Source organism: Micromys minutus (genome assembly GCF_963924665.1).
Source record: "Micromys minutus genome assembly, chromosome: 27".
NCBI lineage: Eukaryota > Metazoa > Chordata > Mammalia > Rodentia > Muridae > Micromys > Micromys minutus.
Genome location: NC_137962.1, coordinates 33,959,404 through 33,980,582, shown reverse-complemented (window position 1 = coordinate 33,980,582; position 21,179 = coordinate 33,959,404). Strand labels below are relative to the sequence as shown.

Below are 21,179 nucleotides of genomic sequence, written 5' to 3'. Positions count from 1 at the left end.
CTTCGGGAAGCCCTGGCTGCCCTGAAGCAGAGGTGCACCTGGGTAGCCTGATCAGTCTCCTTCCTCCTGTTTAAAGGCAGGTGGAGGCTGGGCAGCTAGGTTCCTGCCAGCTGCCTCCTAGACATCATCAGCCTGACTTGTGACATTTCCTCTGCCAAGTCATTTAGTACAAATGGACCTGGGACCATTTGTTCAAAGTCTGTGGGAGGTGTGGGGGCGTGGTTCTCAGTCACTGGAGGGGGTTACAGTCATGGCGCTGGGTGGGGCTCTGTAACCTTAGGGCAATAGTGTGCCCATGAACTTGTGTGACACTGCTGAGTAGTGATGTGGTGACCTTGCCCAACCCAGGAGGTGAGGAACAGGCTAACTAAAGTTGATGTGCTTGTCCCCATCACTGCTAGCATCAGCAACAATGAAGGGAGAATAGGGATTGGGTGCCAGTTCCCCAGGTACCCTCCTGTCAGGGCTGAGTTTGTATGTGTGCCCCCGAGGGCCTGTGGGACCTATGCTATTTGGCTTGCATATCTGGAGTTTTCGTGGCTGGCTAGCACACAGTAGGGCTGCAGACAACAGTACTTTGTAAACTGTGGTAAAATACACATGTAAGACTCACCATCTTAATCCTTTGTGAGGGCTCATTCGTACTGTTTGGCCACCTGACTACTGTCCCTCTCCAAGACCCTTCCAATTAATCCTGCAAAATGGAGCCTCTGATAACATGCTACCCCATTGGTTTCTTGACTTCTCCTGTGTTTCTTTGGGAGTGGCTTGTGTCACTTAGCTTTGGGCCCTGTAGGTTCCTTGTATGGTCACACATGTCAGGATTTCCTTTGGGCTTTGAGGCAGAGTCACATTGAGTCACACGGTTCTGCTCGTCCATTTGTCCCTCAACTCACGTTTAGGTTCCTTCCACATTTTGGCTATTGTGAATGGTGCTACCATGAACTTGGGTGGGCAGTCATATGTTGGAGACCCTGCTCCATATTCTCTTGATTGGGGATAGCTGGATCCTATGACAGATCTTCTTTTAGCATTTTTGGGGAACTCCATGTTGTTTTCCAAATAGTCATTTCCTTCTTGCCAGCCATAGAGAAGTCTCCCCCCACACCCTACACCCCCGTCTCCTCATCTTTACTCCTGTTTTAGTTTCTTTTGCTGGGACAAGACAGCATCACCAAAGCAACTTATAAAAGAAAGCTTTTGATTGGGTCTACAGTTCCAGGCAGTTACAGCCCATGATAGAGTCCAGTTAGTCTGCCTCCAACAAGGCCACACCCTCTAATCCTTATTAAACAGTTCTACCAACTGGGGATCAAGTATTCAAATGTATGAGTCTCTTGGGGCCATTCTCATTCAGATCACCACAGCAGAGCTTGTTAATTCATTTTAGCATCATGGGTATTTAGTGAAATACCTCTTGCCTGCAAATCCAGTGAAGCAGGTGTGAAACTGATGTTACCGAGTATGCACACCCATCTCAGACCTGGAGAGACATGGGAAGCCGGGGTTCACACTTCTGAGTCCTGGGTAGAGGAAAGGTTGACTGGGGCCTCTGTCCTTAGGCATAGGCAAAGGGCATCGCAAGAGCAGCCAGGGAGGCCATAACCTCTCTTGCAGACATCACGGGGTTAGGTTCTTGTTTCTGCCCTTGCCGTCTCTGGCTTTAGGTTACTTTGGTTTGGATGAGAGCCATATTTGACACCCTTCGGTCTCGGTTGTCTGCAGGGCTGGCTTTCTGGCTCTGAGATGTCACAAACTGTTTGCGTCTGAGGCATAGACTCCGGCAGGTTCAGGTCCTACCGCAGCTTCTTTCTGTCTGAGGAGCTTCTCATGGCCAGTCCTGTGGGGCTGAGGCTGGGGCATTGCTGTTACTACTGTCTTCCAATCTAGTCCTTCAACAGACTGTGCCAAAAGACTCTGAAACTTGCCCTCTGGGCCTGGAAGTGGAGCTGAGGTTGAGGAGAATTGAGCTAGATGGTAGGAAAGGAGGGTGGAGCCTGAAGCCTGCAGCAGGCTGCTTTGTTTACAAGTAGGGGACATTCTACAACCAGTCTTGGCAAAAGGCTCAACCGTGTGCCAAGTTGGGGTTTCCTGGCTCCTGCCCTGGATACCACTCTGCATTTGCTTTCTCTAAACACTTGCTGAGTAAGTCCTACTGTGTGTCTCTCTCTCCCTGTGGGAGCTGGGATGTGTGGGGGTGGGGAATACGTCAGAGGACATTCATTATCCCTCTCCTTGAGCCTCTATTCTGAGCTTGGCTTCACCAAAGAGTCCTGGCGCGGCCTCTGCTCTGCCCACAGGATGGTCCAGGAGCAGTGTTGTCATAACCAACTGGAGGAGCTGCACTGTGCCACGGGCATTAACCTGGCCAGCGAGCCAGACGGCTGCTCCTCGCTCCACGGCTACAACAGTAGCCTTGAGACTATATTCATAAAGGTGAGTAAGGCTGAGGACCACACGAGGCCACCGTTCTCCCTGTCCACCTTCCCCTGTGACCACTCAGGTACCCTTCCCTTCTCATTCAGCAAGTGTGCCTTACCAGCCAGGCTTCCAGACAGACCTAGGAGGCTTGGAGGCGCCTAACATGCTTTTCTATATACTTCTGACATTTTGATAAATTACCCACATCAGATGTTTTCTTGCTGTCCTGAGAACACAGACAAGAAAGAGGGTGTCAGAGGTGTAACCCTGAGGTTCTTTCGAGGTCCCAAGGGCCACCTGTAGAAACCCCTGACCCAGTCTGGAATCTTTCCATTCATAGAGGTGCTGCCACTGTTGCATGCTGGGAAGGTCAGCCCAGGCCCGAGGCCAGACCTGTGAGCCCAACCTCATGATAAGTTACCAGTGTGGGCTGGTATTTCGTGCCTGCTGTGTGAAGGGACAGGAGAATTCAGACTTCGTCCGAGGCAATGGTGCAGACCTCCAGGACCCAGGTAATTCCTCTCCCTTCCAGCATAGAGCAGTGCGTTAGTATTCCCCAGGGCCTGTGTGTCTGTGACGTGGTTGGCTTCCCCTTCCCGTGGGTGTCACATTTCTGGATTCTAGCAATCACAGATTAAAAACATTAAGAGAAAAGGGGGCTGGGAGATGGCTCAGTGGGTAAAATGCTTGCGGTGCAAACATAAAAGCAGGACTTTGGATCTCCAGAACCCACATACAAGCCAGGCAAAGTAGCATGCATCTTTAACTGAGGGCTGGGGGTGTAGAGCAGACAGGAAGACCCCTAGAGCTTACTGGACTGCCAGTCTAGCTGAAAGCAGCACCGAGCCTCAGCTCGGCGAGAAACCCTGTCTCAAAAAACGAGTTGAGAGGAATAGAGGAAGACACTGGGATGTCGATGTGTAACCTCTTCGTGTGCATGCATGGGTGTAACACCTGTACAACACGTGTGCATTATACACGCTCAAAGAAAATGTTGGAGAAAAGATAGTGAATCTGTACTGGGTGTGTGCGGACATTTTCCTTGTCATTTCTTGAACAAAGTGACAACTGCTTATGTAGTACTGGTATCACTTTAGGTATTAAGTCACCTAGAGATTATTTAAGGCTTACAGGAAGATATGCATAGATTATAGACAGACATGATATTCTACATGAGAGGCTTGGATGCTGATGGATGTTAAAAAATTAATTTATTTTTATTTTATGTGTACAAACAATTTGCCTGCGTTTATGCCTCTGCACCGCAGGCGTGTTGTGTCTACCAAAGCCAGAAATAGGCACTGGATCTTGTGGAACTGTAGTTACAGATGGTCGTAAGCCATATAGGTGCTGGGACCAAACCTGGACCCTCTGCAGGAGCAGCACATGCTCTTTAGCTGCCGAGCCATCTCCCAGCCTCTTTGCCTATGGGTTTTAATGCCCTCTGGGGTCCCGGGACCAATACCCATGGATACCAAAGGGCAGCTGTGTAGAGAGAGCTATATGATTGGGTTTGGGGAGGCTGGAGGGCACGGAGCTCCAGGGGAAAGCTGGCATTGCTGAAATCCAAAGGCCTTTGGCCGGCAGAATGCTCTTCCTCAGTCTCCATCCCTTAGGGCCTCCAACTGGTTAAGAGGCTCACTTAACATCCCGGAGGGGCCATCCGCTCATCCCAGAGCCCATTGATTTAAACACAACTGTCACATCACCAAAGCTCCCTTCATAGCGACATCCCATCACAACGGCTGTGAGCCAGGAAGAGGCTGGCTCCCTTCCACACCTCACTTTGCCCTGGTGATTGGTGGGTGATTGCCCTTTGATCTGTTCCCCTCGTGAGGACCTTGATGTGTAGGGACACATGACATGGAGGAGGGAGACTTGGCCAGTGTGGGCTAGTAGTTGGGGTGCATCTGTGTTCAAGTGTCAGGCTCTTTCTTCCTCAGACGGGTGTGGGACCTCAGAAGCAGCCCCCAGAGATCTTGAGGCTGCTGTTAACCAGCTCTATCTGTTGCCAATGACAACCACCAGATGTTCTTGAAGCCCTGAGGGGCTTGGCTCTACGATGTAGGGATTTCTTGTGGTTTTTAATTTATATTTATGAGTGTTTCCTGCATAGATGTATACCACATGCCCTCCATAGTCAGAGCAATTCTTTTAGAGGACAGAGGAGGAAATTGGAGCCCCTGGAGCTGGAATTCCTGGTGGCTCTGAGTCAGCTGTGGGTGCTAGGAACTGACCCCAGGTCCTCTGCAAGAACATGGGATTTTAACCGCTGAGTCATCTCTCCAGCACCATCTTCTCGCTCACGTGGTGAGCTCCTGAGTTATATGTAGGAAGCACTGAGAAGGGGCAGCCATCCGTGTGCACTCTGCTTGCTGGGAATTTTGTCTCATTCACATCCCTCTCGAGCCTTATACTCAAAGGCTACGCTATCTAACTCAGCCTGTGGTTTGGGAGTACCTTTAAGGGAAGGTACATTTACTGAAGTTGTGCGAGTGTGGTGTCCTCATATGGTCCTCCTCTCTGGAGCTGACAGGAGTGGGTGTGTGATCTTGTCTCATCTCTCTACCCCTAGCTAAGATTGCTGACGATGAAGAACAAGAAGACCCGTACCTGAATGACCGCTGCCGAGGTGATATGTTGGGACCTGTGGGAGCCCTTGGGTAGATAGCTAAGAAAGCCCAGGGGATAGTGTTGACTTTTATGGCCCCTGTTTTCTTCCACCCTTAAGTGCTCAGAGCTGGGGAACCTGTCAGGGACAGTGACTTATGGAGGAAGGAGTGGTATGAGCATTCCAGTACCAGCAAGCTCCTGGTCTCTGTGGATGATGATGCTTCTCCAAGGCTGGGATGCTCCAGGAGATTATCTATTTCTTATCTGTGTGTCCCCTGGAGCCCCGCTTGTCCCTTTAGAGTCGTGGTCTCCCAGGAGACCTTTGCACTTAAGTCAGAGTGGCCGCTCAGCTTTGCTTTTCCTGATTGAACTGTTTTTCATCAGGAACGTGCTGGCACATCTAACCTGACCATTCAGTTTCGGTTCCACCCAAGGGCTCACTCTGTGACTGGGTGTTAGTTATGGAGGCAGCGTAATCACAAAATGATAGAGTCAGGACACAGTGTCAACCTGGACTGAAGCCAGAGGTGGGGGAGGGGAGAGAGAGATCCAGAGTTCCAGGAAGCTTGGATTCCTCTCTGGGTGGCCACAGGCGATTTCAGGGAAAGTGACAGTGAGTGTGTAACGTAGGAGGGTCCATCAGCCAGCATGGCAAAGCCTGTGTGCCCCTAGTAGCCAGCCGGGCCAGTGGCAAAGGAAGCACAGGTCGTCCCAGTGGGGTCACACTCGAAGTCTCCCCTGTGTGAGTCACAGGGGAGGTGTCAGGCAGGAAGAGGCTGTACCCACAATTGTGGTGGCACCTGGGCATGGGCCAGCTAGTGGGAATGGGCAGCTGGAAATGCTTGTGAGTTATGTGGGCTCCAACAGAGCCTGGTGTCCAGGAGGAGCCAACAATAGGCTTCTTGTTGACAAGTGAGCAGCGCGCCTCTCCAGGTCCACTCTAACCACAGAGGCAGCACAAGTTCCCTAACTTGTCAGACCTCTACTGCCTGCAAAAGACACCCAGAGCTGAGGCTTGGCAGTGTCCCAAGGACCACATAGGGCTGTAGCAAGGAGCCTGTTTTCTGCATCAGTGCACCCTGGGAGGGTCTCTGAAGGTCGTTCAGCCTGTTCACTAGCTCATGCAGGGTCTGGTTGCAGGTGGCGGGCCCTGTAAGCAGCAGTGTCGTGACACTGGGGACGAGGTGATCTGTTCTTGCTTTGTGGGCTACCAGCTGCAGTCGGATGGTGTCTCCTGTGAAGGTAACATCTGGGGCTGGTCACTGTGCTTGGGAGTCTCTGCTGGAGGTCTGAGCAGGCTTGTGTGGCACAACCCTGGTCACATTCCTGCAGCACAACTGGGACCTGCTTGCCAGTGCTGCCCTGAGTTTAGGCTCGTGGACAAGGCTGTCTTCCAGTGTGGGAAAGGGCTGCATTGGGGTTCCCCTGGGTTCTGGATTCAGGATCTGCCCTGAGGCCTTTGGTAGACCTCTCCCCTTGTCTAAGAGATGGGGATGCTGCTGCCTCCTTTGTGGGAGTCTTGCAGATGCTGTGGTTCTAGGGTCTGGCACTTACTCAGAGAGATCTGAAACTTACCAGGGCTTGTGATGGCCCCTCTCCAGAGCCCTGGCCAGATGTGCTCACAGCAAGACTCAGCTCAGTCTGATCGGGTAACTTGACGAATGCAGGAAGCCAGATGCACCGTGGCTTCTGGGACATTCCTTCTGCCCAAGCTTAAGACTTGGTTGTTCTTGCTGGTTACTTCTGAATCACCTCAATCTCTCTAGATATCAACGAGTGTATCACAGGCAGCCATAACTGCCGGCTGGGAGAATCCTGCATCAATACGGTGGGCTCTTTCCGGTGCCAGCGGGACAGCAGCTGTGGGACTGGCTATGAGCTCACAGAGGATAATAACTGCAAAGGTACATACAGCTCACATCCAACTCTAAAAATCGCCCCTTCCCCGGCTGTGGGGTATGGCATAGAGGGAAGGGCCCATTGGGCTCTGCGGTGCTGCCCCCATGTGGTCAACTTCCTTGCAAGTACACAAGGGTAAATGAAGGTCTGTGATGAGCCGGTTTACTTTGATATGGTGCTGAGTTAATGACACCAGCACTTTGACTTAGGAAGCTCAGAGCCTGGTCCTTGTCACACAAGTCCAGGGTCCTCACTTGTGTTTCTGTACAAGCAAAACCAAGCCAGATTCAGACCAGGATCTGTCGAAGACGCTAGCTCTAGCTCAGGTCTTGTGTAAAAAAGATGTTGATCACCGAACTGTGAGGGGTGACCCAAAAGCCAGACGCCTTCTCTTGGCAGCCAAGCCCTTGAGCAATCCCACTGCCCCACCCTGCACTGCTCCCTGGCTGAGCCTCTGGACTCCGGAGCCTGGGAGCCAGGCCAGCTGAATAGATACACTTGAACCTTTGACAGCCGTGAACTTCAAGACAGGGCAATTTATCTTGTCCTATCTTGATGTAACCATTGTTAATGTTTTGGACTATTATGAAGACCCTGGGATGAAAAGAATTTAAAGTCTGTGTTTATTGTCGCTAAGATAATCGCTGTATGACCTAATCCAAACATACACTTCTGAATGAATGGTATACCTGCCAGGAAAATGCCTGCGTATTTGTTAAATAGCAAAAAGCTTGCCTCATAAGTCAGGGAGCGGGGGAGTGTTTTTTAAGGCTTTAGCAATTTTTTTACACAGTTTGGCTCACCGTGGGCTTTTTCATAACACCCTCTCTGTTGAAATATTTTGGGGTTATAGTCTGAGAAATGAGCATTATTATTATTATTATTTTAAAAGTACTTTCTTGTGATGTTAAAAGTATTGTGACACGCTTCTGGTCTGACTCTTGCTAACAATCTCCTTTTTTTATGATGCACCAGATATTGACGAGTGTGAGACTGGTATTCATAACTGCCCCCCCGATTTTATCTGTCAGAATACTCTGGGATCCTTCCGTTGCAGACCCAAGCTGCAGTGCAAGAGCGGCTTTATACAGGATGCTCTAGGCAACTGCATTGGTGAGACATGATGCCATTAGTGGGGTTAATCAAGCATGGACCAAGCAGCCTAGGTCAGGGCTGGCAAGCAAATGCCATAGGCACTGAGTCATGTGATCTGGGCAGTCACAGTCCGAAAGGCACAGTGTATAGACGTAGGTGGTGGGGTTGTGTCCTGGCAGGCTAGGTTTGGTCTAAGGCCTGGTCTGAGGGTCTAATGCCCTGTGGTTTGGGTGAAGGAGTATGGGTTTTAGAGTCAGAGGCTATTAGATTTGAACTTGTGCTGAGATTCATTTCCCTCCTTGAAGCCTCGGGTGTTTCCCCTGTAAGACGTAACATCCGGCTGAGAGGCTGGAAACAAGGACCGTGGCAGGTGCTTGTGATAGGATGGGTACATGAGAAGCATCATTGGATATGCGGTTGCTCCCTGCCAAGGCCACATAGACCTTTAGAAACTATTTCACAGACAATGGTTGGCTTCGTAGAGGCAGACTGGAGTGGTAGTCACCAGGGATGGCCGGATGGAGAGGTGATGTTCAGTGGAGGCAGTTTCAGTCTGGAAGCAGAGAAGGCTCAAGGATGTCTGGGTAGAGAGGGCAGTATGTAAAGGAACCATGAGCCCAGTGTGACAGTAAGAGGCCAGAGAAAGGCTGCTCAGGGGCGCCGCCTAGCTGTTAGCATTTGAACCCAGATCTGCTTTGTAGGCAGGAGTTTCTGAACCTTTCCTTTGAGACCAGAGAGAGCCCCTTATTCTAAATTGAGCTACAGGTTTTGCTGGTTGCAACCCCCTCTCCTCTTTCAAAGGGAAAGATTAGATACTGCTGTGCACGCTCCTATCTTATTTCTCCCCTTATTTCTTAACTAACCTTGCTTGTTCTTTTCTTTGAAATCAGATTAAAAGTTCAATTCCCCCGTCCCTGTCTTACTGCCCTCTAGGTAGAACCTTTTAGACCAAGAGTTTTGCCCAAGCCCCAACCACATAGCCTGGGTCTTGGCTCGTGGAGAAGTGTCTGAGCTGTGACTTGGCCCCTCGCCAGCCTCCTGAAGTCAGACTGTCATCACTCCACACAGGTGCAGCAGGCAGGGTGGCTGTGACTTTTCTGGGGCGGGGGGGGGGGAGACCCTGCTGAGACTTGCAGCCTGCTCAGGGGGCTCTGTGGAGGCTGCATCAGCTGAGGAAGGAAACCTGACTCTTGGCAGGATTGACCCTGCTCTCCTCTGTGAGAAAACCTTTGCAGGTCTCGGCATGCCCCAGGTTTCCCTCCACAGAATGCAAGGGCAGAGATGTTTCATGAGTCATCCGTCTATGAACCCTCAATCCCCACCAGATCAGATATAAGATATATATACAATATATCTCCACCTGGGGTGTTAGCCAGATCCCAACCTAATGGCATATACCTCTTTCACCTCTGTGGAGGTCCACAGTGACATCAAGGACCTGAGATGTTCAGTGCAGAGGCCCCCTAACTTACATGGCAAGAGGTCCCTCTTTGTACTTACTGGTCACAACCAAGTTAATCTCTTCTAGAAATGATCTCTTTTATGGTAAAAAGGTATGCATATATGATTATAAATGAGGAAAACCTAAGGGCAGAAAATAACTCCCTTCCTGCCATGCCAGCTTCTGGGCATTGCTCCTCTGGTTTGTTTGTTTGTTTGTTTTTTGTTTTTTGTTTTTCCATGGAAACAGGACCGGACTGTTCTACCACTTGGTTTTTCCCTGTTGACAATGTGTTTAGAGATCATTTTGAGTCAGCATTTTAATTCCTGTCTAAAATAATAACCTCAGCAGCAGAAATAGCTGTCAGGAGACAGACAGTGTAGGGAGAGAGGGCAGAGCCAGGCACCGTTGAGTGCACCTGTCACCCCTGCAGAGGTTGAGGCAGGAGGAATACAGTAAGTTGAAGGCTGGCCTGGGCTCTATAGGAATTAAAATTCAGCCTGAGCTACATGTTGAGACCCAGTTTTAGAAAACCGAACAATATAAAAACCAAAGATGAGGGCTGTCAGGGAGAGAGCTGCGGGCTGTCTCTTCTCTCTACATATCCAGGACCTACACCCCACACACTTACCTGTGTTTCCTTGATCTCCCAAAGCAGCTCTATGGTGGGAAACAGTGACCCCAGGATCTGCCTTCCCCAAACTCCACTCCATTCCCATTCCAGTGCAAGGAAAGATGAACCCTGCCCAGTCAGACTAGCACAAAAGACAAGAGGCTGGGTTGAAAAAGCTGAAGTCTTCTTCATATAAAGTGTATTATTATTACTTTTTTTTAGAACTTTGAAGTTGATTCTTCAACACTGTGAGGAAGTCTTTTCCAGGTTTTCTTTTTCTTCACTCTCTACCTCATGTTTCATTTCTTTCTTCATTCCCTGGTGAAGAGGAGGGAAGGGGTCAGGGCACTGTTCTCCATAGCACAGATGTGATTCCCATGTGCCAGCCCACAGGTGTGATTCCCATGTGCTGGCCCACAGGTGTGCTTCCCATATGCTGGCCCACAGGTGTGATTCCCATGTGCTGGCCCACAGGTGTGCTTCCCATATGCTGGCCCACAGGTGAGATTCCCATGTGCTGGCCCACAGGTGTGCTTCCCATATGCTGGCCCACAGGTGTGCTTCCCATATGCTGGCCCACAGGTGTTGGGTTCTTTAAAGACCCTGGAGCCATCAAGGGTCTTAGAAGTACTTTGTAAGACAAAGTGAGCTGAGAATGTCAGCCAGAGAGCCTGCACTTGTGCCATGGGAATCCCATGAGGGAAAGCATGCAGTGTGTCCCTGAGCCCACCTCTAGTCTTTCCTATCTATTTAACTTTATTGATCTGTTTCGGTAAAGATAAAAAATAATAACCTTTTATCTCTCACTGCATGGCACTGTGGCACTGCGGGGTATCTTTATCTTAGCAGCTCCACGCCACCTCTAAGTACAACTCACAGGCTCTGGCTTTTTACCCAGGCACGATCCACTCTGCCCACCCCGGCTACTTCTGTCCTAGGTGGTCCACGACCACCCTCCTGTGTTGTTTTCACTCACTTTCCCATGGCTTGTTGTTGCCAAGCCTTGCACACGTACGTCTCAACTCTACAGCGGGCTTTGTGCGTCCCACCACTTCGAACTCAATTAAGTCACCACATCAAAGAACCCACCAAATTACTCTGATCCAATTGGTAGGATATAATTTGCCCACCTAGATAAGTCAAATGATCCTGCACAATTTCATCCCTTATAAAATATTTATAGCAACCTTATCCATATAGAGATGCGCCGAGAGAAACATCCACGTCTGCTTCCATGTTGCCTCCTCTTCAGTCTCCCTCTTCTCCTCCACTTCCTCCATCTAGACTTTTCCCTGCCTCCCTTTCCTTCTCAGTCAGCGATAGGCTCGGCCCACCTAGTTGTATAATGACATCATCCTACATCGGTCCGCTTCTGATTTCATTCACCATCTGACTTTCATGGAGCCCAGACAAGGGGCTCTCTTCCTCCAAGAGAGCACACAGCCTCAAGGGATACCAGTGTTTGGAGACAGTTTGGGAAATCACGTCAGACAGGAGCGCTCAAGGCTGAGGGGGTCACTACTGGCCACTGCACTCACCAGTGACCACAGGCGGGAGTTGCCTGGCTTTGTGTAAAGGATAGATAATAAATATCAACCTTCCGGCCATCTGGTTTCTGTCCTAATCACCAGGCTCCTGTTGTGGTAATGTACGAAACAGCTGTAGGCCGCATGTGAGGCAGCAGGACTGGCTGCCTGCCAATAAAACTTTATTTATAATAAAGAGTGATCAGTGGGCCAGATGTGGCCAGAGGGATCTTGAGGAAGGAGACTGGATGTGATTCTGCGGATGGGGGCCAGGGATCTAGACCTGGGCTGTGTCGTCCTCTCTGCTTACTGTGAGCCCAAAGGGGCTGCTTGTTCTCTCCAGGTTCTGGGTTCTCAGCATGTTAACACACAGACGGTAATGTCGGCTCTGCCATCTGCAGGCTGGCTATTGTAGTCCAGAGTGGTAAGAGATATGAATACTTTGAAGTGGTGGGTGCGTTGTCTGTGTGGAGGCCCATCCCAGAGATGGGAGGGAGTCCGGGCTGGTTTTTAGGCAGCCTTAGGAGGGTAGGGCTTAGCCTGCATGGAGCAGACTGCTCTTTCTTGCTTCAGCCATGAGTCTTCCACCATCTCTCCCAGCCTGCTGTCCCCCTGTTCTAGTGTGCTTTGTGAATGTGTGAACTAGGAAGATCCTAGAGGTGGATCTCTGAGACTTAGGTCTTCTTAGCTGTGCTTTAGGAAGAGGTTTGGTTTGGGCATAGAATCAGACCATAAGGAGCCAACAGATGTGCACCCCAGTGTTCCTTGGTACTGGTACATGTTTGTATGTGTCCATCAGTGGTAAATGGCCAGTGGTCCTTATACTAGAGTTGTGTCCTCTTGAGGTAGGAAACCCCATACAAGGAGTTCTGAGTGTCTTGAGTCAGGTGGACGGAGGCACAGGAAGGAGTTTCAGTGGAGATGGTAGCCAGAGACATGGCTACCATGGTGATTTGGTGTGGGGCCATGGCTGGTTCAGAAGCTATATTGCTGGGGCTTCCAAGGACTGGCCAGGTGAAGTAGACAGGGGCCACCCACCCACGAGAGGAGCCTAGGGGCTCTCAGGCTGGTACAGAGAGATGGGTACCTCTATCTCCCTGGTAACACGCTCAGGGTATAGCCTTATGTACCTGTGTGGGTCAGATGCATACAGGAAAAGCCAGGCTAGAAAATGGGGAAGAAGGTGGAGAAGCTGTGCTTAGAAGCGTGGGGCGGGGGTGGGACAAGGAGGGACCCTGTAGGGTAAAGGGGTCAGGGCCTATTGTTTTGTGACTTTGCTGAGGGAAGGGAAAGGCTCTTTTGAGGGTTCAGTGGCTGTGTCCGTGGATAGTCTGTGTGTAACCGTGCTGGGTCTCGCCTTTCTTCTCTGTAGATATCAATGAGTGTTTAAGTATTAGTGCCCCATGCCCTGTGGGGCAGACATGCATCAATACAGAAGGCTCCTACACATGTCAGAAGAATGTGCCCAACTGTGGCCGTGGCTATCATCTCAACGAAGAGGGAACCCGCTGTGTTGGTGGGTATCTGGCACACGTGTCTGCGTGCACACCCGCACGTGTGAACACATTTGTGAAATTTGACCTTCTGTCTGTTTCCAGCACATTCTCTCTTTTCTCTAAAAGGGAGAGTCGGTCACCAAAGTGAAGTCATTCTGCCTGTCTTACCTACACTATTACAGTAACACAGCAGTGCTTCTAACCTTGCCTTCAGTTTGCCCAGGGTTCTTAGGATACCTGGTCATAGCCTATTGGTGGCCAAGGACAGACCCTCACAATCCAGTTCTCCTAAATTGGTCACAGCTAATCTGGATGACAAAGGTCTTGCTACTCCCCAGAGGACAGAAAACTACGGTGTGGTATCTTATTTATACCTACCCCATGCCGGCTCCTGAGTGGGCCAAGGGAGTCAGCTAGCCCAGATCCCTGCTAGGAAAGGGACAGTCCTCCTCTCACACACACACACACACACACACACACACACACACACACACACACACACACACCCAGCCATCTCAGCTCCTCCCCCACAGGCCTGGGAACTTTCTGCCTCAGTGGAGATCAATGCTGGCCTCTTGGAGGGTCAGCTACTGTTTCAGATTGGGCCCCGGACATAGTAGGTGCTCTGTGAAGGTTAGGTTGCTACTGTCAGTGGGCAGTTTTGTGTGCACACTCAAAGGCTTTCAGCATGTCTTCCTTTCTTCTTCACAAGATGTGGATGAGTGCTCACCACCGGCGGAGCCCTGTGGGAAGGGACACCACTGCCTGAACTCCCCTGGCAGCTTTCGCTGCGAGTGCAAGGCTGGGTACTATTTTGATGGCATCAGCAGGACCTGTGTGGGTATGTGATATCTTTCAGACCCAGGGAGTCCTGACCTGGCCGGGTGATGCCACGCAGGAGACAGCCTGTGGCATCTAGGGTCACCATGTCTGTCCCATCCTTACCTCAGGAGGTTTCAAGCTTAGGCAGTCCCAGATTGAAGACCATTCGTCAGAAGACATTATCTAACCGCAGCCCTGTTGCCACCTTGTCCTCTGACCACCAGCAGGGCTCTAGCGGGATCAGCCTGCTTCCTTGTGGAATGGGTGTTCTGTTTGACCCCAGTCTCCAGTGGTGTCCAAGACTCCAGCCCACATCTGCATCTGGCAAGATGGTAGTGATTTCTCAGATTTGGTGCAGATCTTTAAGGGCCCAGGGGTTTGGGATGCACAGCTCTCAAAGGTAGTCAGAACAAAAGGTGGCCGGGTGTGGAGTCAGATCCTACCCAGCTAGCATTTGCTGATAGGATACTAGGATGCTCAGTGGAGTCGGATAGGATACTAGGATGCTCAGTGGAGTCGGAGAGCTGCCCCATACTCCCCGCAGACTCCCCTGGGGGCAAGGCTGGCAGATGAAAGGCCTCAGTCCTTTCACCTGAGACATGAAGGGAACAAGGGACAGAGGAGCATGGACCGATGCCATGGGCAGAAGGGTGGGACGTGGTGTCGCTCCAGTGGACAAGCTCTGAGCTGACTTCCCCTCTGTTCCAGATGTCAACGAATGTCAGCGCTATCCTGGGCGCCTGTGTGGCCACAAGTGTGAGAACACGCCAGGCTCCTACCACTGCAGCTGCTCCGCGGGCTTCCAGCTGTCTGTGGACGGCCGGTCTTGTGAAGGTGAGGGCGGGTCACGGAGCAGGCCGGCCGTCAACAGCCTCAGCCATGCCTCTCCTCTGCTTACAGGCTCATTTCTTAGGTGTTTTAAAGACACTAGAATCCTCACTCTAGGGATGTGACCGTAAGCCAGTGGCAGCCAGGCCGAAACTCGGCCAGTATTGCTGGCAGTGCTTGGCCAGCCGTTTGGGTTCGTGCGTCCTGCTGTGCACAGATAACAGATTACCTTGTATTATCAGCTGAGGTTCTTATTTCTGGCTGTTGCTTAGGCATCTGAGCCTTGTGCTTGCGTGATACCGAGGATACGTTGCTGGGGCCTGGCCAGCCTTGCCTCTGCTGCGTATAATTAAGCACATGCACTGTGGGTGTAGCAAGATGTGGTTCCAGTGTCAGGGGATGTGCCTGTGGTATGATAGAAAACCACACTGGATTTAGATTGAGCAGATAACCTGGCCTGGCATGTGGGGGCTACATTTGACTGACAGGAATGCTCTATTCCCTCCTACCGTTGGAAACAGTAGTAAATGAATGTAAGAAGGAATCTCTAAGCATGAGGTCGGCACGATTTTTCTCTCCCAGATGCATGGTGACTATTTTAAACCCTTCTGGCCAGTCTGTACACAGTAACTCACTTTGCTTTAGGAGCACAAAAGCAGCCATGGGGCCCTGGCCAAATGTATTTGTGCCTCTGTGCCAATAAAACTTTATTCACAAAAACAAGTGGTGGGCCAAGTCTGGCTTGGAGCTTGCTCTAAGTGAAGAGAATTGGTAAGCAATAGCTGGGTTACTGAGTAGCCCCTAAGTCCAGAGATTTAGGAGTGTACCAGAACTGCCGTCCCACCTACATCACCATCTTAGAGATGAAGTGGAGAGGGCAGGAGAGATTTTCAGTGAAAGCCTATAAGGGACTGGTCCTGATGGGACTCTGGATATGCTGTCGTGCTGAGCCTGTAGCTGTGGGGACCGGATTGAACAGAAGCAAGCCTGGAGGCTGTTACTACCCTCTTGCCATGAGATAGCGAGGCTTCACAGAGGCAATAGCAGGGGTGGAGAGATTTCAGATTTCTCAGCTTTAGTGGACTGGTGTGGAAGTTTCTCTCTCTGGGCATCTCAGTCTTGCAACGTTACACTTCCCATCCCTGTTTTTCATCAGGGAGGTGATGAAGAAGTATTCTGCTCTCTGTGTTCTCAGTCAGGTCTGCCGTGGAGGCATGGACCTGACCCCCCTGGGAACGTCTTCTCTTCTAGATGTGAATGAGTGTCTCAACAGCCCTTGCAGCCAGGAGTGCGCCAATGTCTATGGCTCCTACCAGTGTTATTGCCGACGAGGTTACCAGCTCAGTGACGTGGACGGGGTCACCTGCGAAGGTGAGGGCACCCTGTGTACTGTGGGGAGCACCCCACCTTGCTACCGAACAGCCTGCCGGGATTTTGCCACCTGGTGAAGCATTTGCTCCCATGGAGGCTGAGCTAGCTTCTGGCTATCTCCCTCTGATAGAGCTTGAGGAACTTTTACTGGGTGGAGAGAGACTGGGAGGAGAGCAGACAAGTCCACAGGTTGCTCTTAAAGATACATGGTTGCAACCCCTCAGTGTGTTGACACTCTGGGCATTACATGTGAGTGAGAGGAGAAGGGCAACCTGAGAGCTACCCAACCCCTGAGGCCCAGCTCTGCTCTGGCTTTTTCAGCTCCATCCTCACTAGTCCTGACTGTCATCTTCTCTGTCAGAGGCAGTGCTCCCTCCTTGGACTGTTGGACAATCCAACAAGATGACAGTTCAGGAGTCTCTGGGAGCTTCAGGGGCAGAGGTTACTGATGCTATAACAATGCTGTGTGTGTACATGTGTGCACATGTGTGTGCATGTGCACATACTCGTATGTACGTGAGTGTGTGTGTACGTGTAGGGGCTTGTGATCCAACCTAGGGCCTTGCTCAGCAGATGCTATTCTACTGAGCTCTGACCCCAAACCTGAAGCTTTTCGAGTACCTGTGCAGCCCTGAGTCACAGTCCAAACTCAGGTGCGCTGAAAATACTGTCTAGAAATACCTTTAGTCTGTGTGTGTAAAACAGATGGATTTGGGGGGTTAGACTTGACTCCCATCCCCGAGATATCTTATTATTCAAGTGGCAATATTCCAAAATATCTGAGACACTTCTGATCCCAAGCATTTCAGATACTGGAGACTCAGCCTGTATTTTCTTGTGATGTGTGGTGAGTTTTGTTTGTTTGATTGAAGAGCAATTTTTAGCAAATTACTCTTCATTCCCTTTCTTTGGGCGTACTTCACACCACGAACCTGCTAAACTAGTCCTATCCCCTCCCTGGGTCTCAGTTTCCCCTTCTGTAATGACGGTTCTGTGGCCACCCCGGCCTCTGTGACCTTGAGGTCTCTTCCTGGCTTGGCTATCTAGGGCTACCCGCCTTGACCCAGCAATGGTTATGGTCCTGGACCAAAGCTAGATGCTGAGGGAGGACTGTAACTGTGCTGTTGCAGATATTGATGAGTGTGCCCTGCCCACTGGGGGTCACATCTGTTCCTACCGCTGCATCAACATCCCCGGGAGCTTCCAGTGCAGCTGTCCCTCATCTGGCTACAGGCTAGCCCCCAATGGTCGCAACTGTCAAGGTGAGTGAGACAGATTCTCTGCATTGGTGTCGCCCAGGGGTATTACAGGTCCCACAGTGTTAGGGGAGAGATGTGCTTCCCAGATGTAGGGACTGTACCACAGATGGGAATGTATTCGGGGAGTAGGATGAGGTGTTCTGATCTCCCATTTGCAACATCTAGCTTGTCCTCAGGGCTGTCTAGGTTCTGTGAAGGTCCTATCAGGTAAGAACACTTAAGCTCTCCTCCCACTCTGTCCTTGTCAGCCTTTGGAAGAGTGTGGCCCAAGGACCCTGTCCTCAGCTTGATCTAGTTGTGCAGTCTCTGACCCAGTCTTTGGACAGACAGGCTATGAACCAAGTCCTGGGATATCGAAGTGAGAGGACATCGGGTGCCTCTGCACCTGTCTGGTATGAGAACCCTGAGGTCTCTGTATCGGGGACCCTGGTGGTTGTGAGTGTTTAGTGGGGTTGGGTCAGCTCTGGCGTGGGCTCAGTGAGGAAAGCTGCTAGTGTCTGTCCATATCTGTTCCTGTTTCTAAGAACTTACTGGGTTCCCCTGCATTCTGTGATTCTCCATTTGGTTACTGAGAGGGCTGAGGACAAGCTTGTGAACCAATGATGCTCTGTGCATGCCCTGGCTCACACCTGGAGCTGCTCAAGGAGATCACAGGGAAAGAGGTCCAGCCCCTTTCTCATGCATCCCCACGAGCTGGACGTCCAGAGGCTCCAGAGACTCCCAGGTCCTGCACATGAAGATGGTCTTTAGAAAGCTGTGCACATTGTGTGTGCAGAGACTGGCAGTGACCAGCCAAGCTAGCCAAATGTTTAGCACTAGGTTTAGTAAAAGATGCTGGGTTTTTTTTTCTTTCTTTCTTTCTTTCTTTATTTTGTGGCATGTGGGGTGTGTGTGTGGGGGGGAATAGAGGAAGATACCTGGTGCTCTACACATTCATGCATTTTCACTCCCCCCATACACATACATAATTGATTGCCCTCACACCTCCCCCCACACACTTGCATATCACCCACAACAACAAAGAAGGTGGCCAGTCAAAGGCAGGGCCTGTGGCATTCTCTGGAAGGAACACACTCAGCTGCTCTGAGGTTGGACGGGACCTTTCTCCCCCAACCCCCCCCCCCCCAATCCTGCTTTCCGTTCTCTTGGCCCAGCTTCCTCACCACAGCCTGGAGTCCTGCCCAGAAACAGCAAAAACACATTCCTGGGCTGGTGAAATGGCTCATTGGATAAGGCTCTTGTTGCCAAGCCTGATGATCCTGAGTTCAATCCCTGGGACCCACTTGGTGGAAAGAGTGAACAGGCTCTTGCAAGTTGTCCTCTGACCTCCACACGCATGCTGTGGCACTCACCCTCCAAATAAAAATGTAAAATTACCCAAGTAAAAATAAAAAATACACAAGCCCGCATTCCTGAGCCACGCTCCCTGAGATTGGCGTGGGTTGCTTTTGCCAGCGATGGTCAGACATGTGACACTTCAGAACAGCTGCCCCCTAGGCTCAGTGATACCTCTGAGCCGCAGCAGTTGGAATGTTATAGAAGGAGCTCCTCCACCTCTAGAGGTTCCAGACCCTATAGCAGGCCTGGTCACCCTGTCTAGCCACTTTAGTCACTGCTCTGAGACCCAAGATTGATTGCGTGGTTCCAGTAGGTTTTGCTTCCTCATCTGTGATGTGGGACCAGAGGCTCTGACCCTCTCTGCCCTACTAGATGGAGCCAGTCATATCTGAGGTCCAGGTAGCATTTCTTGAGACCCATGGGAAGGTGCTGGGTAGTTGGAGCACCAGATTCCAAGTGCTCACCTGCCTGGTTCAAAGCTTGGCTCTGTCACTTATAAAAGGTCTGACTGTGGGCAGGTTCCTTCACCTGTGTGAGCCTTCCCTGAGACAAGGGTTGTAGCAGCCCATTCTGGACAGTGCTTATGGGACCGTCACATGGTATCTGCTCTTGTTACACACCACCACTCCAGGGATTCTGTGTGCTCTTGTAAATCTTGGTTTCTGGTAAATGGAAAATCCTGTACCAGATGCTGCTCCCTCAGAGGGCAAGGGTATCAGTCCACAGTTTATGTGGGTAGGGATGCTTTTCATGACCTCAGCCTATACCATGCTGTCTCTGGGTCTCTACAGACATTGACGAGTGTGTGACTGGTATCCACAACTGTTCCATCAATGAGACCTGCTTCAACATCCAGGGCAGCTTCCGCTGTCTGTCCTTTGAATGCCCTGAGAACTATCGCCGCTCTGCAGACACGTAAGTCCCTGGGGCCTGCTGTCATCTGTCTGGATTGGGCAGCCTAAAAGTCCAGCTCTGGGCATGAGCAGGTGGTTCACAAGCTGTGACCTTAGTGTTCTCCTATTGGGCCATAAGGACCTTCTGGTTCCCGGTTCTCAGGCCCCCGGAAGCCAGTGAGACTATCAGGAGGTCACGGGTGTGACCGCAGATGAATCTTGGACCGTGGGCGTGCTGTCATTGAGATAGGCCTCAGTCTCTTCATCTGTAGCATGAATATGTGCAAATATGCTGACTTGGATGAGCAGGTGGTGACGCCATCTCGCTGTCTTAGCCAAAACCCAGGGTCAAGGAGACTCCCTAAGGCCTCTGCATTCAGTCTGGCTGAGTGATGTGTGGGAACAGCTTGGTGTTTCCTGCGTCTTATACTTGAAACTGTGTGGCCATGTGCCCTTGTCAGCTCTGATCATCATGGTGACATCTCTGGTGTCCCCAGGGCCTTAGGAGGACTCCCAGGCCTAGGTTCTTACAGCAACTACCGTCATTTGAGTTCCACTCAGAGAAGCTCATTTACTGGCTTCAGGGAAAGTCCCATTCCAAGAGTGTGGATTGATAACCTCTCCCATAGGACGGAATTGCTCAAAGCAAGTATGTGGCCAGACAGCTTGTGTTTTCCACCTCTTGGCCTTGTGCTTGTCTTTGGCTCTCAGCCAGCCATCCCTCCTGCTCATCCATCTTTTTTCTTTCAATGATGATTCAGACTCCAACGTTTAACCCATGACCTTGGGGATAGCTCTTTCTGCTGTAGGTTCTGTCTAGCTTCTAGCTTGCTTTTACCTTGGCAGCCCTGAGTTCTTAAAGACCTTGGGCTGCTTGCTTAGCACCCTGCTGGCATCCCCAAGCATGATTTTAATCTCCTTATAAACTTAATCACCTTCCTTGTTGTGATGATGCTAACCTGCGGTCCCAGCAATAGAAAGCAGAGACAGGTGGATCACCAGCTTGAGGATAGCCTGGGCTACATATTGAGACTCCTGTCTCAGTGACACCCAATGTCTTGTTTCTTTCTGTGCCTGAGTGAGGGGAAAGCTAATCTCAAGTTTACAAATGTGTCAGTTTCCTAAGAGGGCATGGGTTACGCAATAGCCCGGCTACAGGGGCCAGAGCTGCCCTGAGTCACTAAGAAAGCTATGCACCCTTGGTTTAAGACTGTGCTCTGTTTCCCATTATAAATGCGTGGGTTTGAGGATTCCAGAAGCCAGGCTGTGGTTGCAATGGCAATTTCTAACTTCTGTGCAGCCAGTAGTCTAAAAGAGGAGGCTGCCCTGCTGGGGTCGGGACATACAAGCCCATGAATAGGCAGCTTGACCTTGTTTACTGAACTTATTGTTAAGGTTAGCAAAACCCAAGTGCTGGTGGGCGGAGTGTCTACAGGCTCCTGGGTAAACATTGGTTCGTGGATGCCCTACCTCTTGGGCCAGCTTCTAGGAGCATTTGCCAGACAGTGACCAGAGTACACAGGATGCTTGAGGATGGAAGGAGGCCAGCCTGGTGTAGACGGGT

General features: G+C 50.8%; 1 protein-coding gene across 2 annotated transcripts in view; it reads left to right on the top strand.

Moving 5' to 3' along the window:
- Positions 1–21,179, top strand: part of FBLN1 (fibulin 1) — a 73,649-nt gene that overhangs the window by 13,525 nt on the left and 38,945 nt on the right. For both annotated transcript variants that reach the window (XM_080939830.1, XM_080939831.1), the window contains exons 3-14: positions 2,301–2,436; positions 2,762–2,933; positions 4,997–5,053; positions 6,175–6,276; positions 6,801–6,938; positions 7,909–8,046; positions 12,981–13,124; positions 13,817–13,945; positions 14,635–14,760; positions 16,006–16,125; positions 17,256–17,387; positions 19,514–19,637. In XM_080939830.1, the coding sequence (XP_080795956.1) occupies positions 2,301–2,436; positions 2,762–2,933; positions 4,997–5,053; positions 6,175–6,276; positions 6,801–6,938; positions 7,909–8,046; positions 12,981–13,124; positions 13,817–13,945; positions 14,635–14,760; positions 16,006–16,125; positions 17,256–17,387; positions 19,514–19,637 (1,518 nt within the window). The remainder of the gene's footprint in view (positions 1–2,300; positions 2,437–2,761; positions 2,934–4,996; positions 5,054–6,174; positions 6,277–6,800; positions 6,939–7,908; positions 8,047–12,980; positions 13,125–13,816; positions 13,946–14,634; positions 14,761–16,005; positions 16,126–17,255; positions 17,388–19,513; positions 19,638–21,179) is intronic.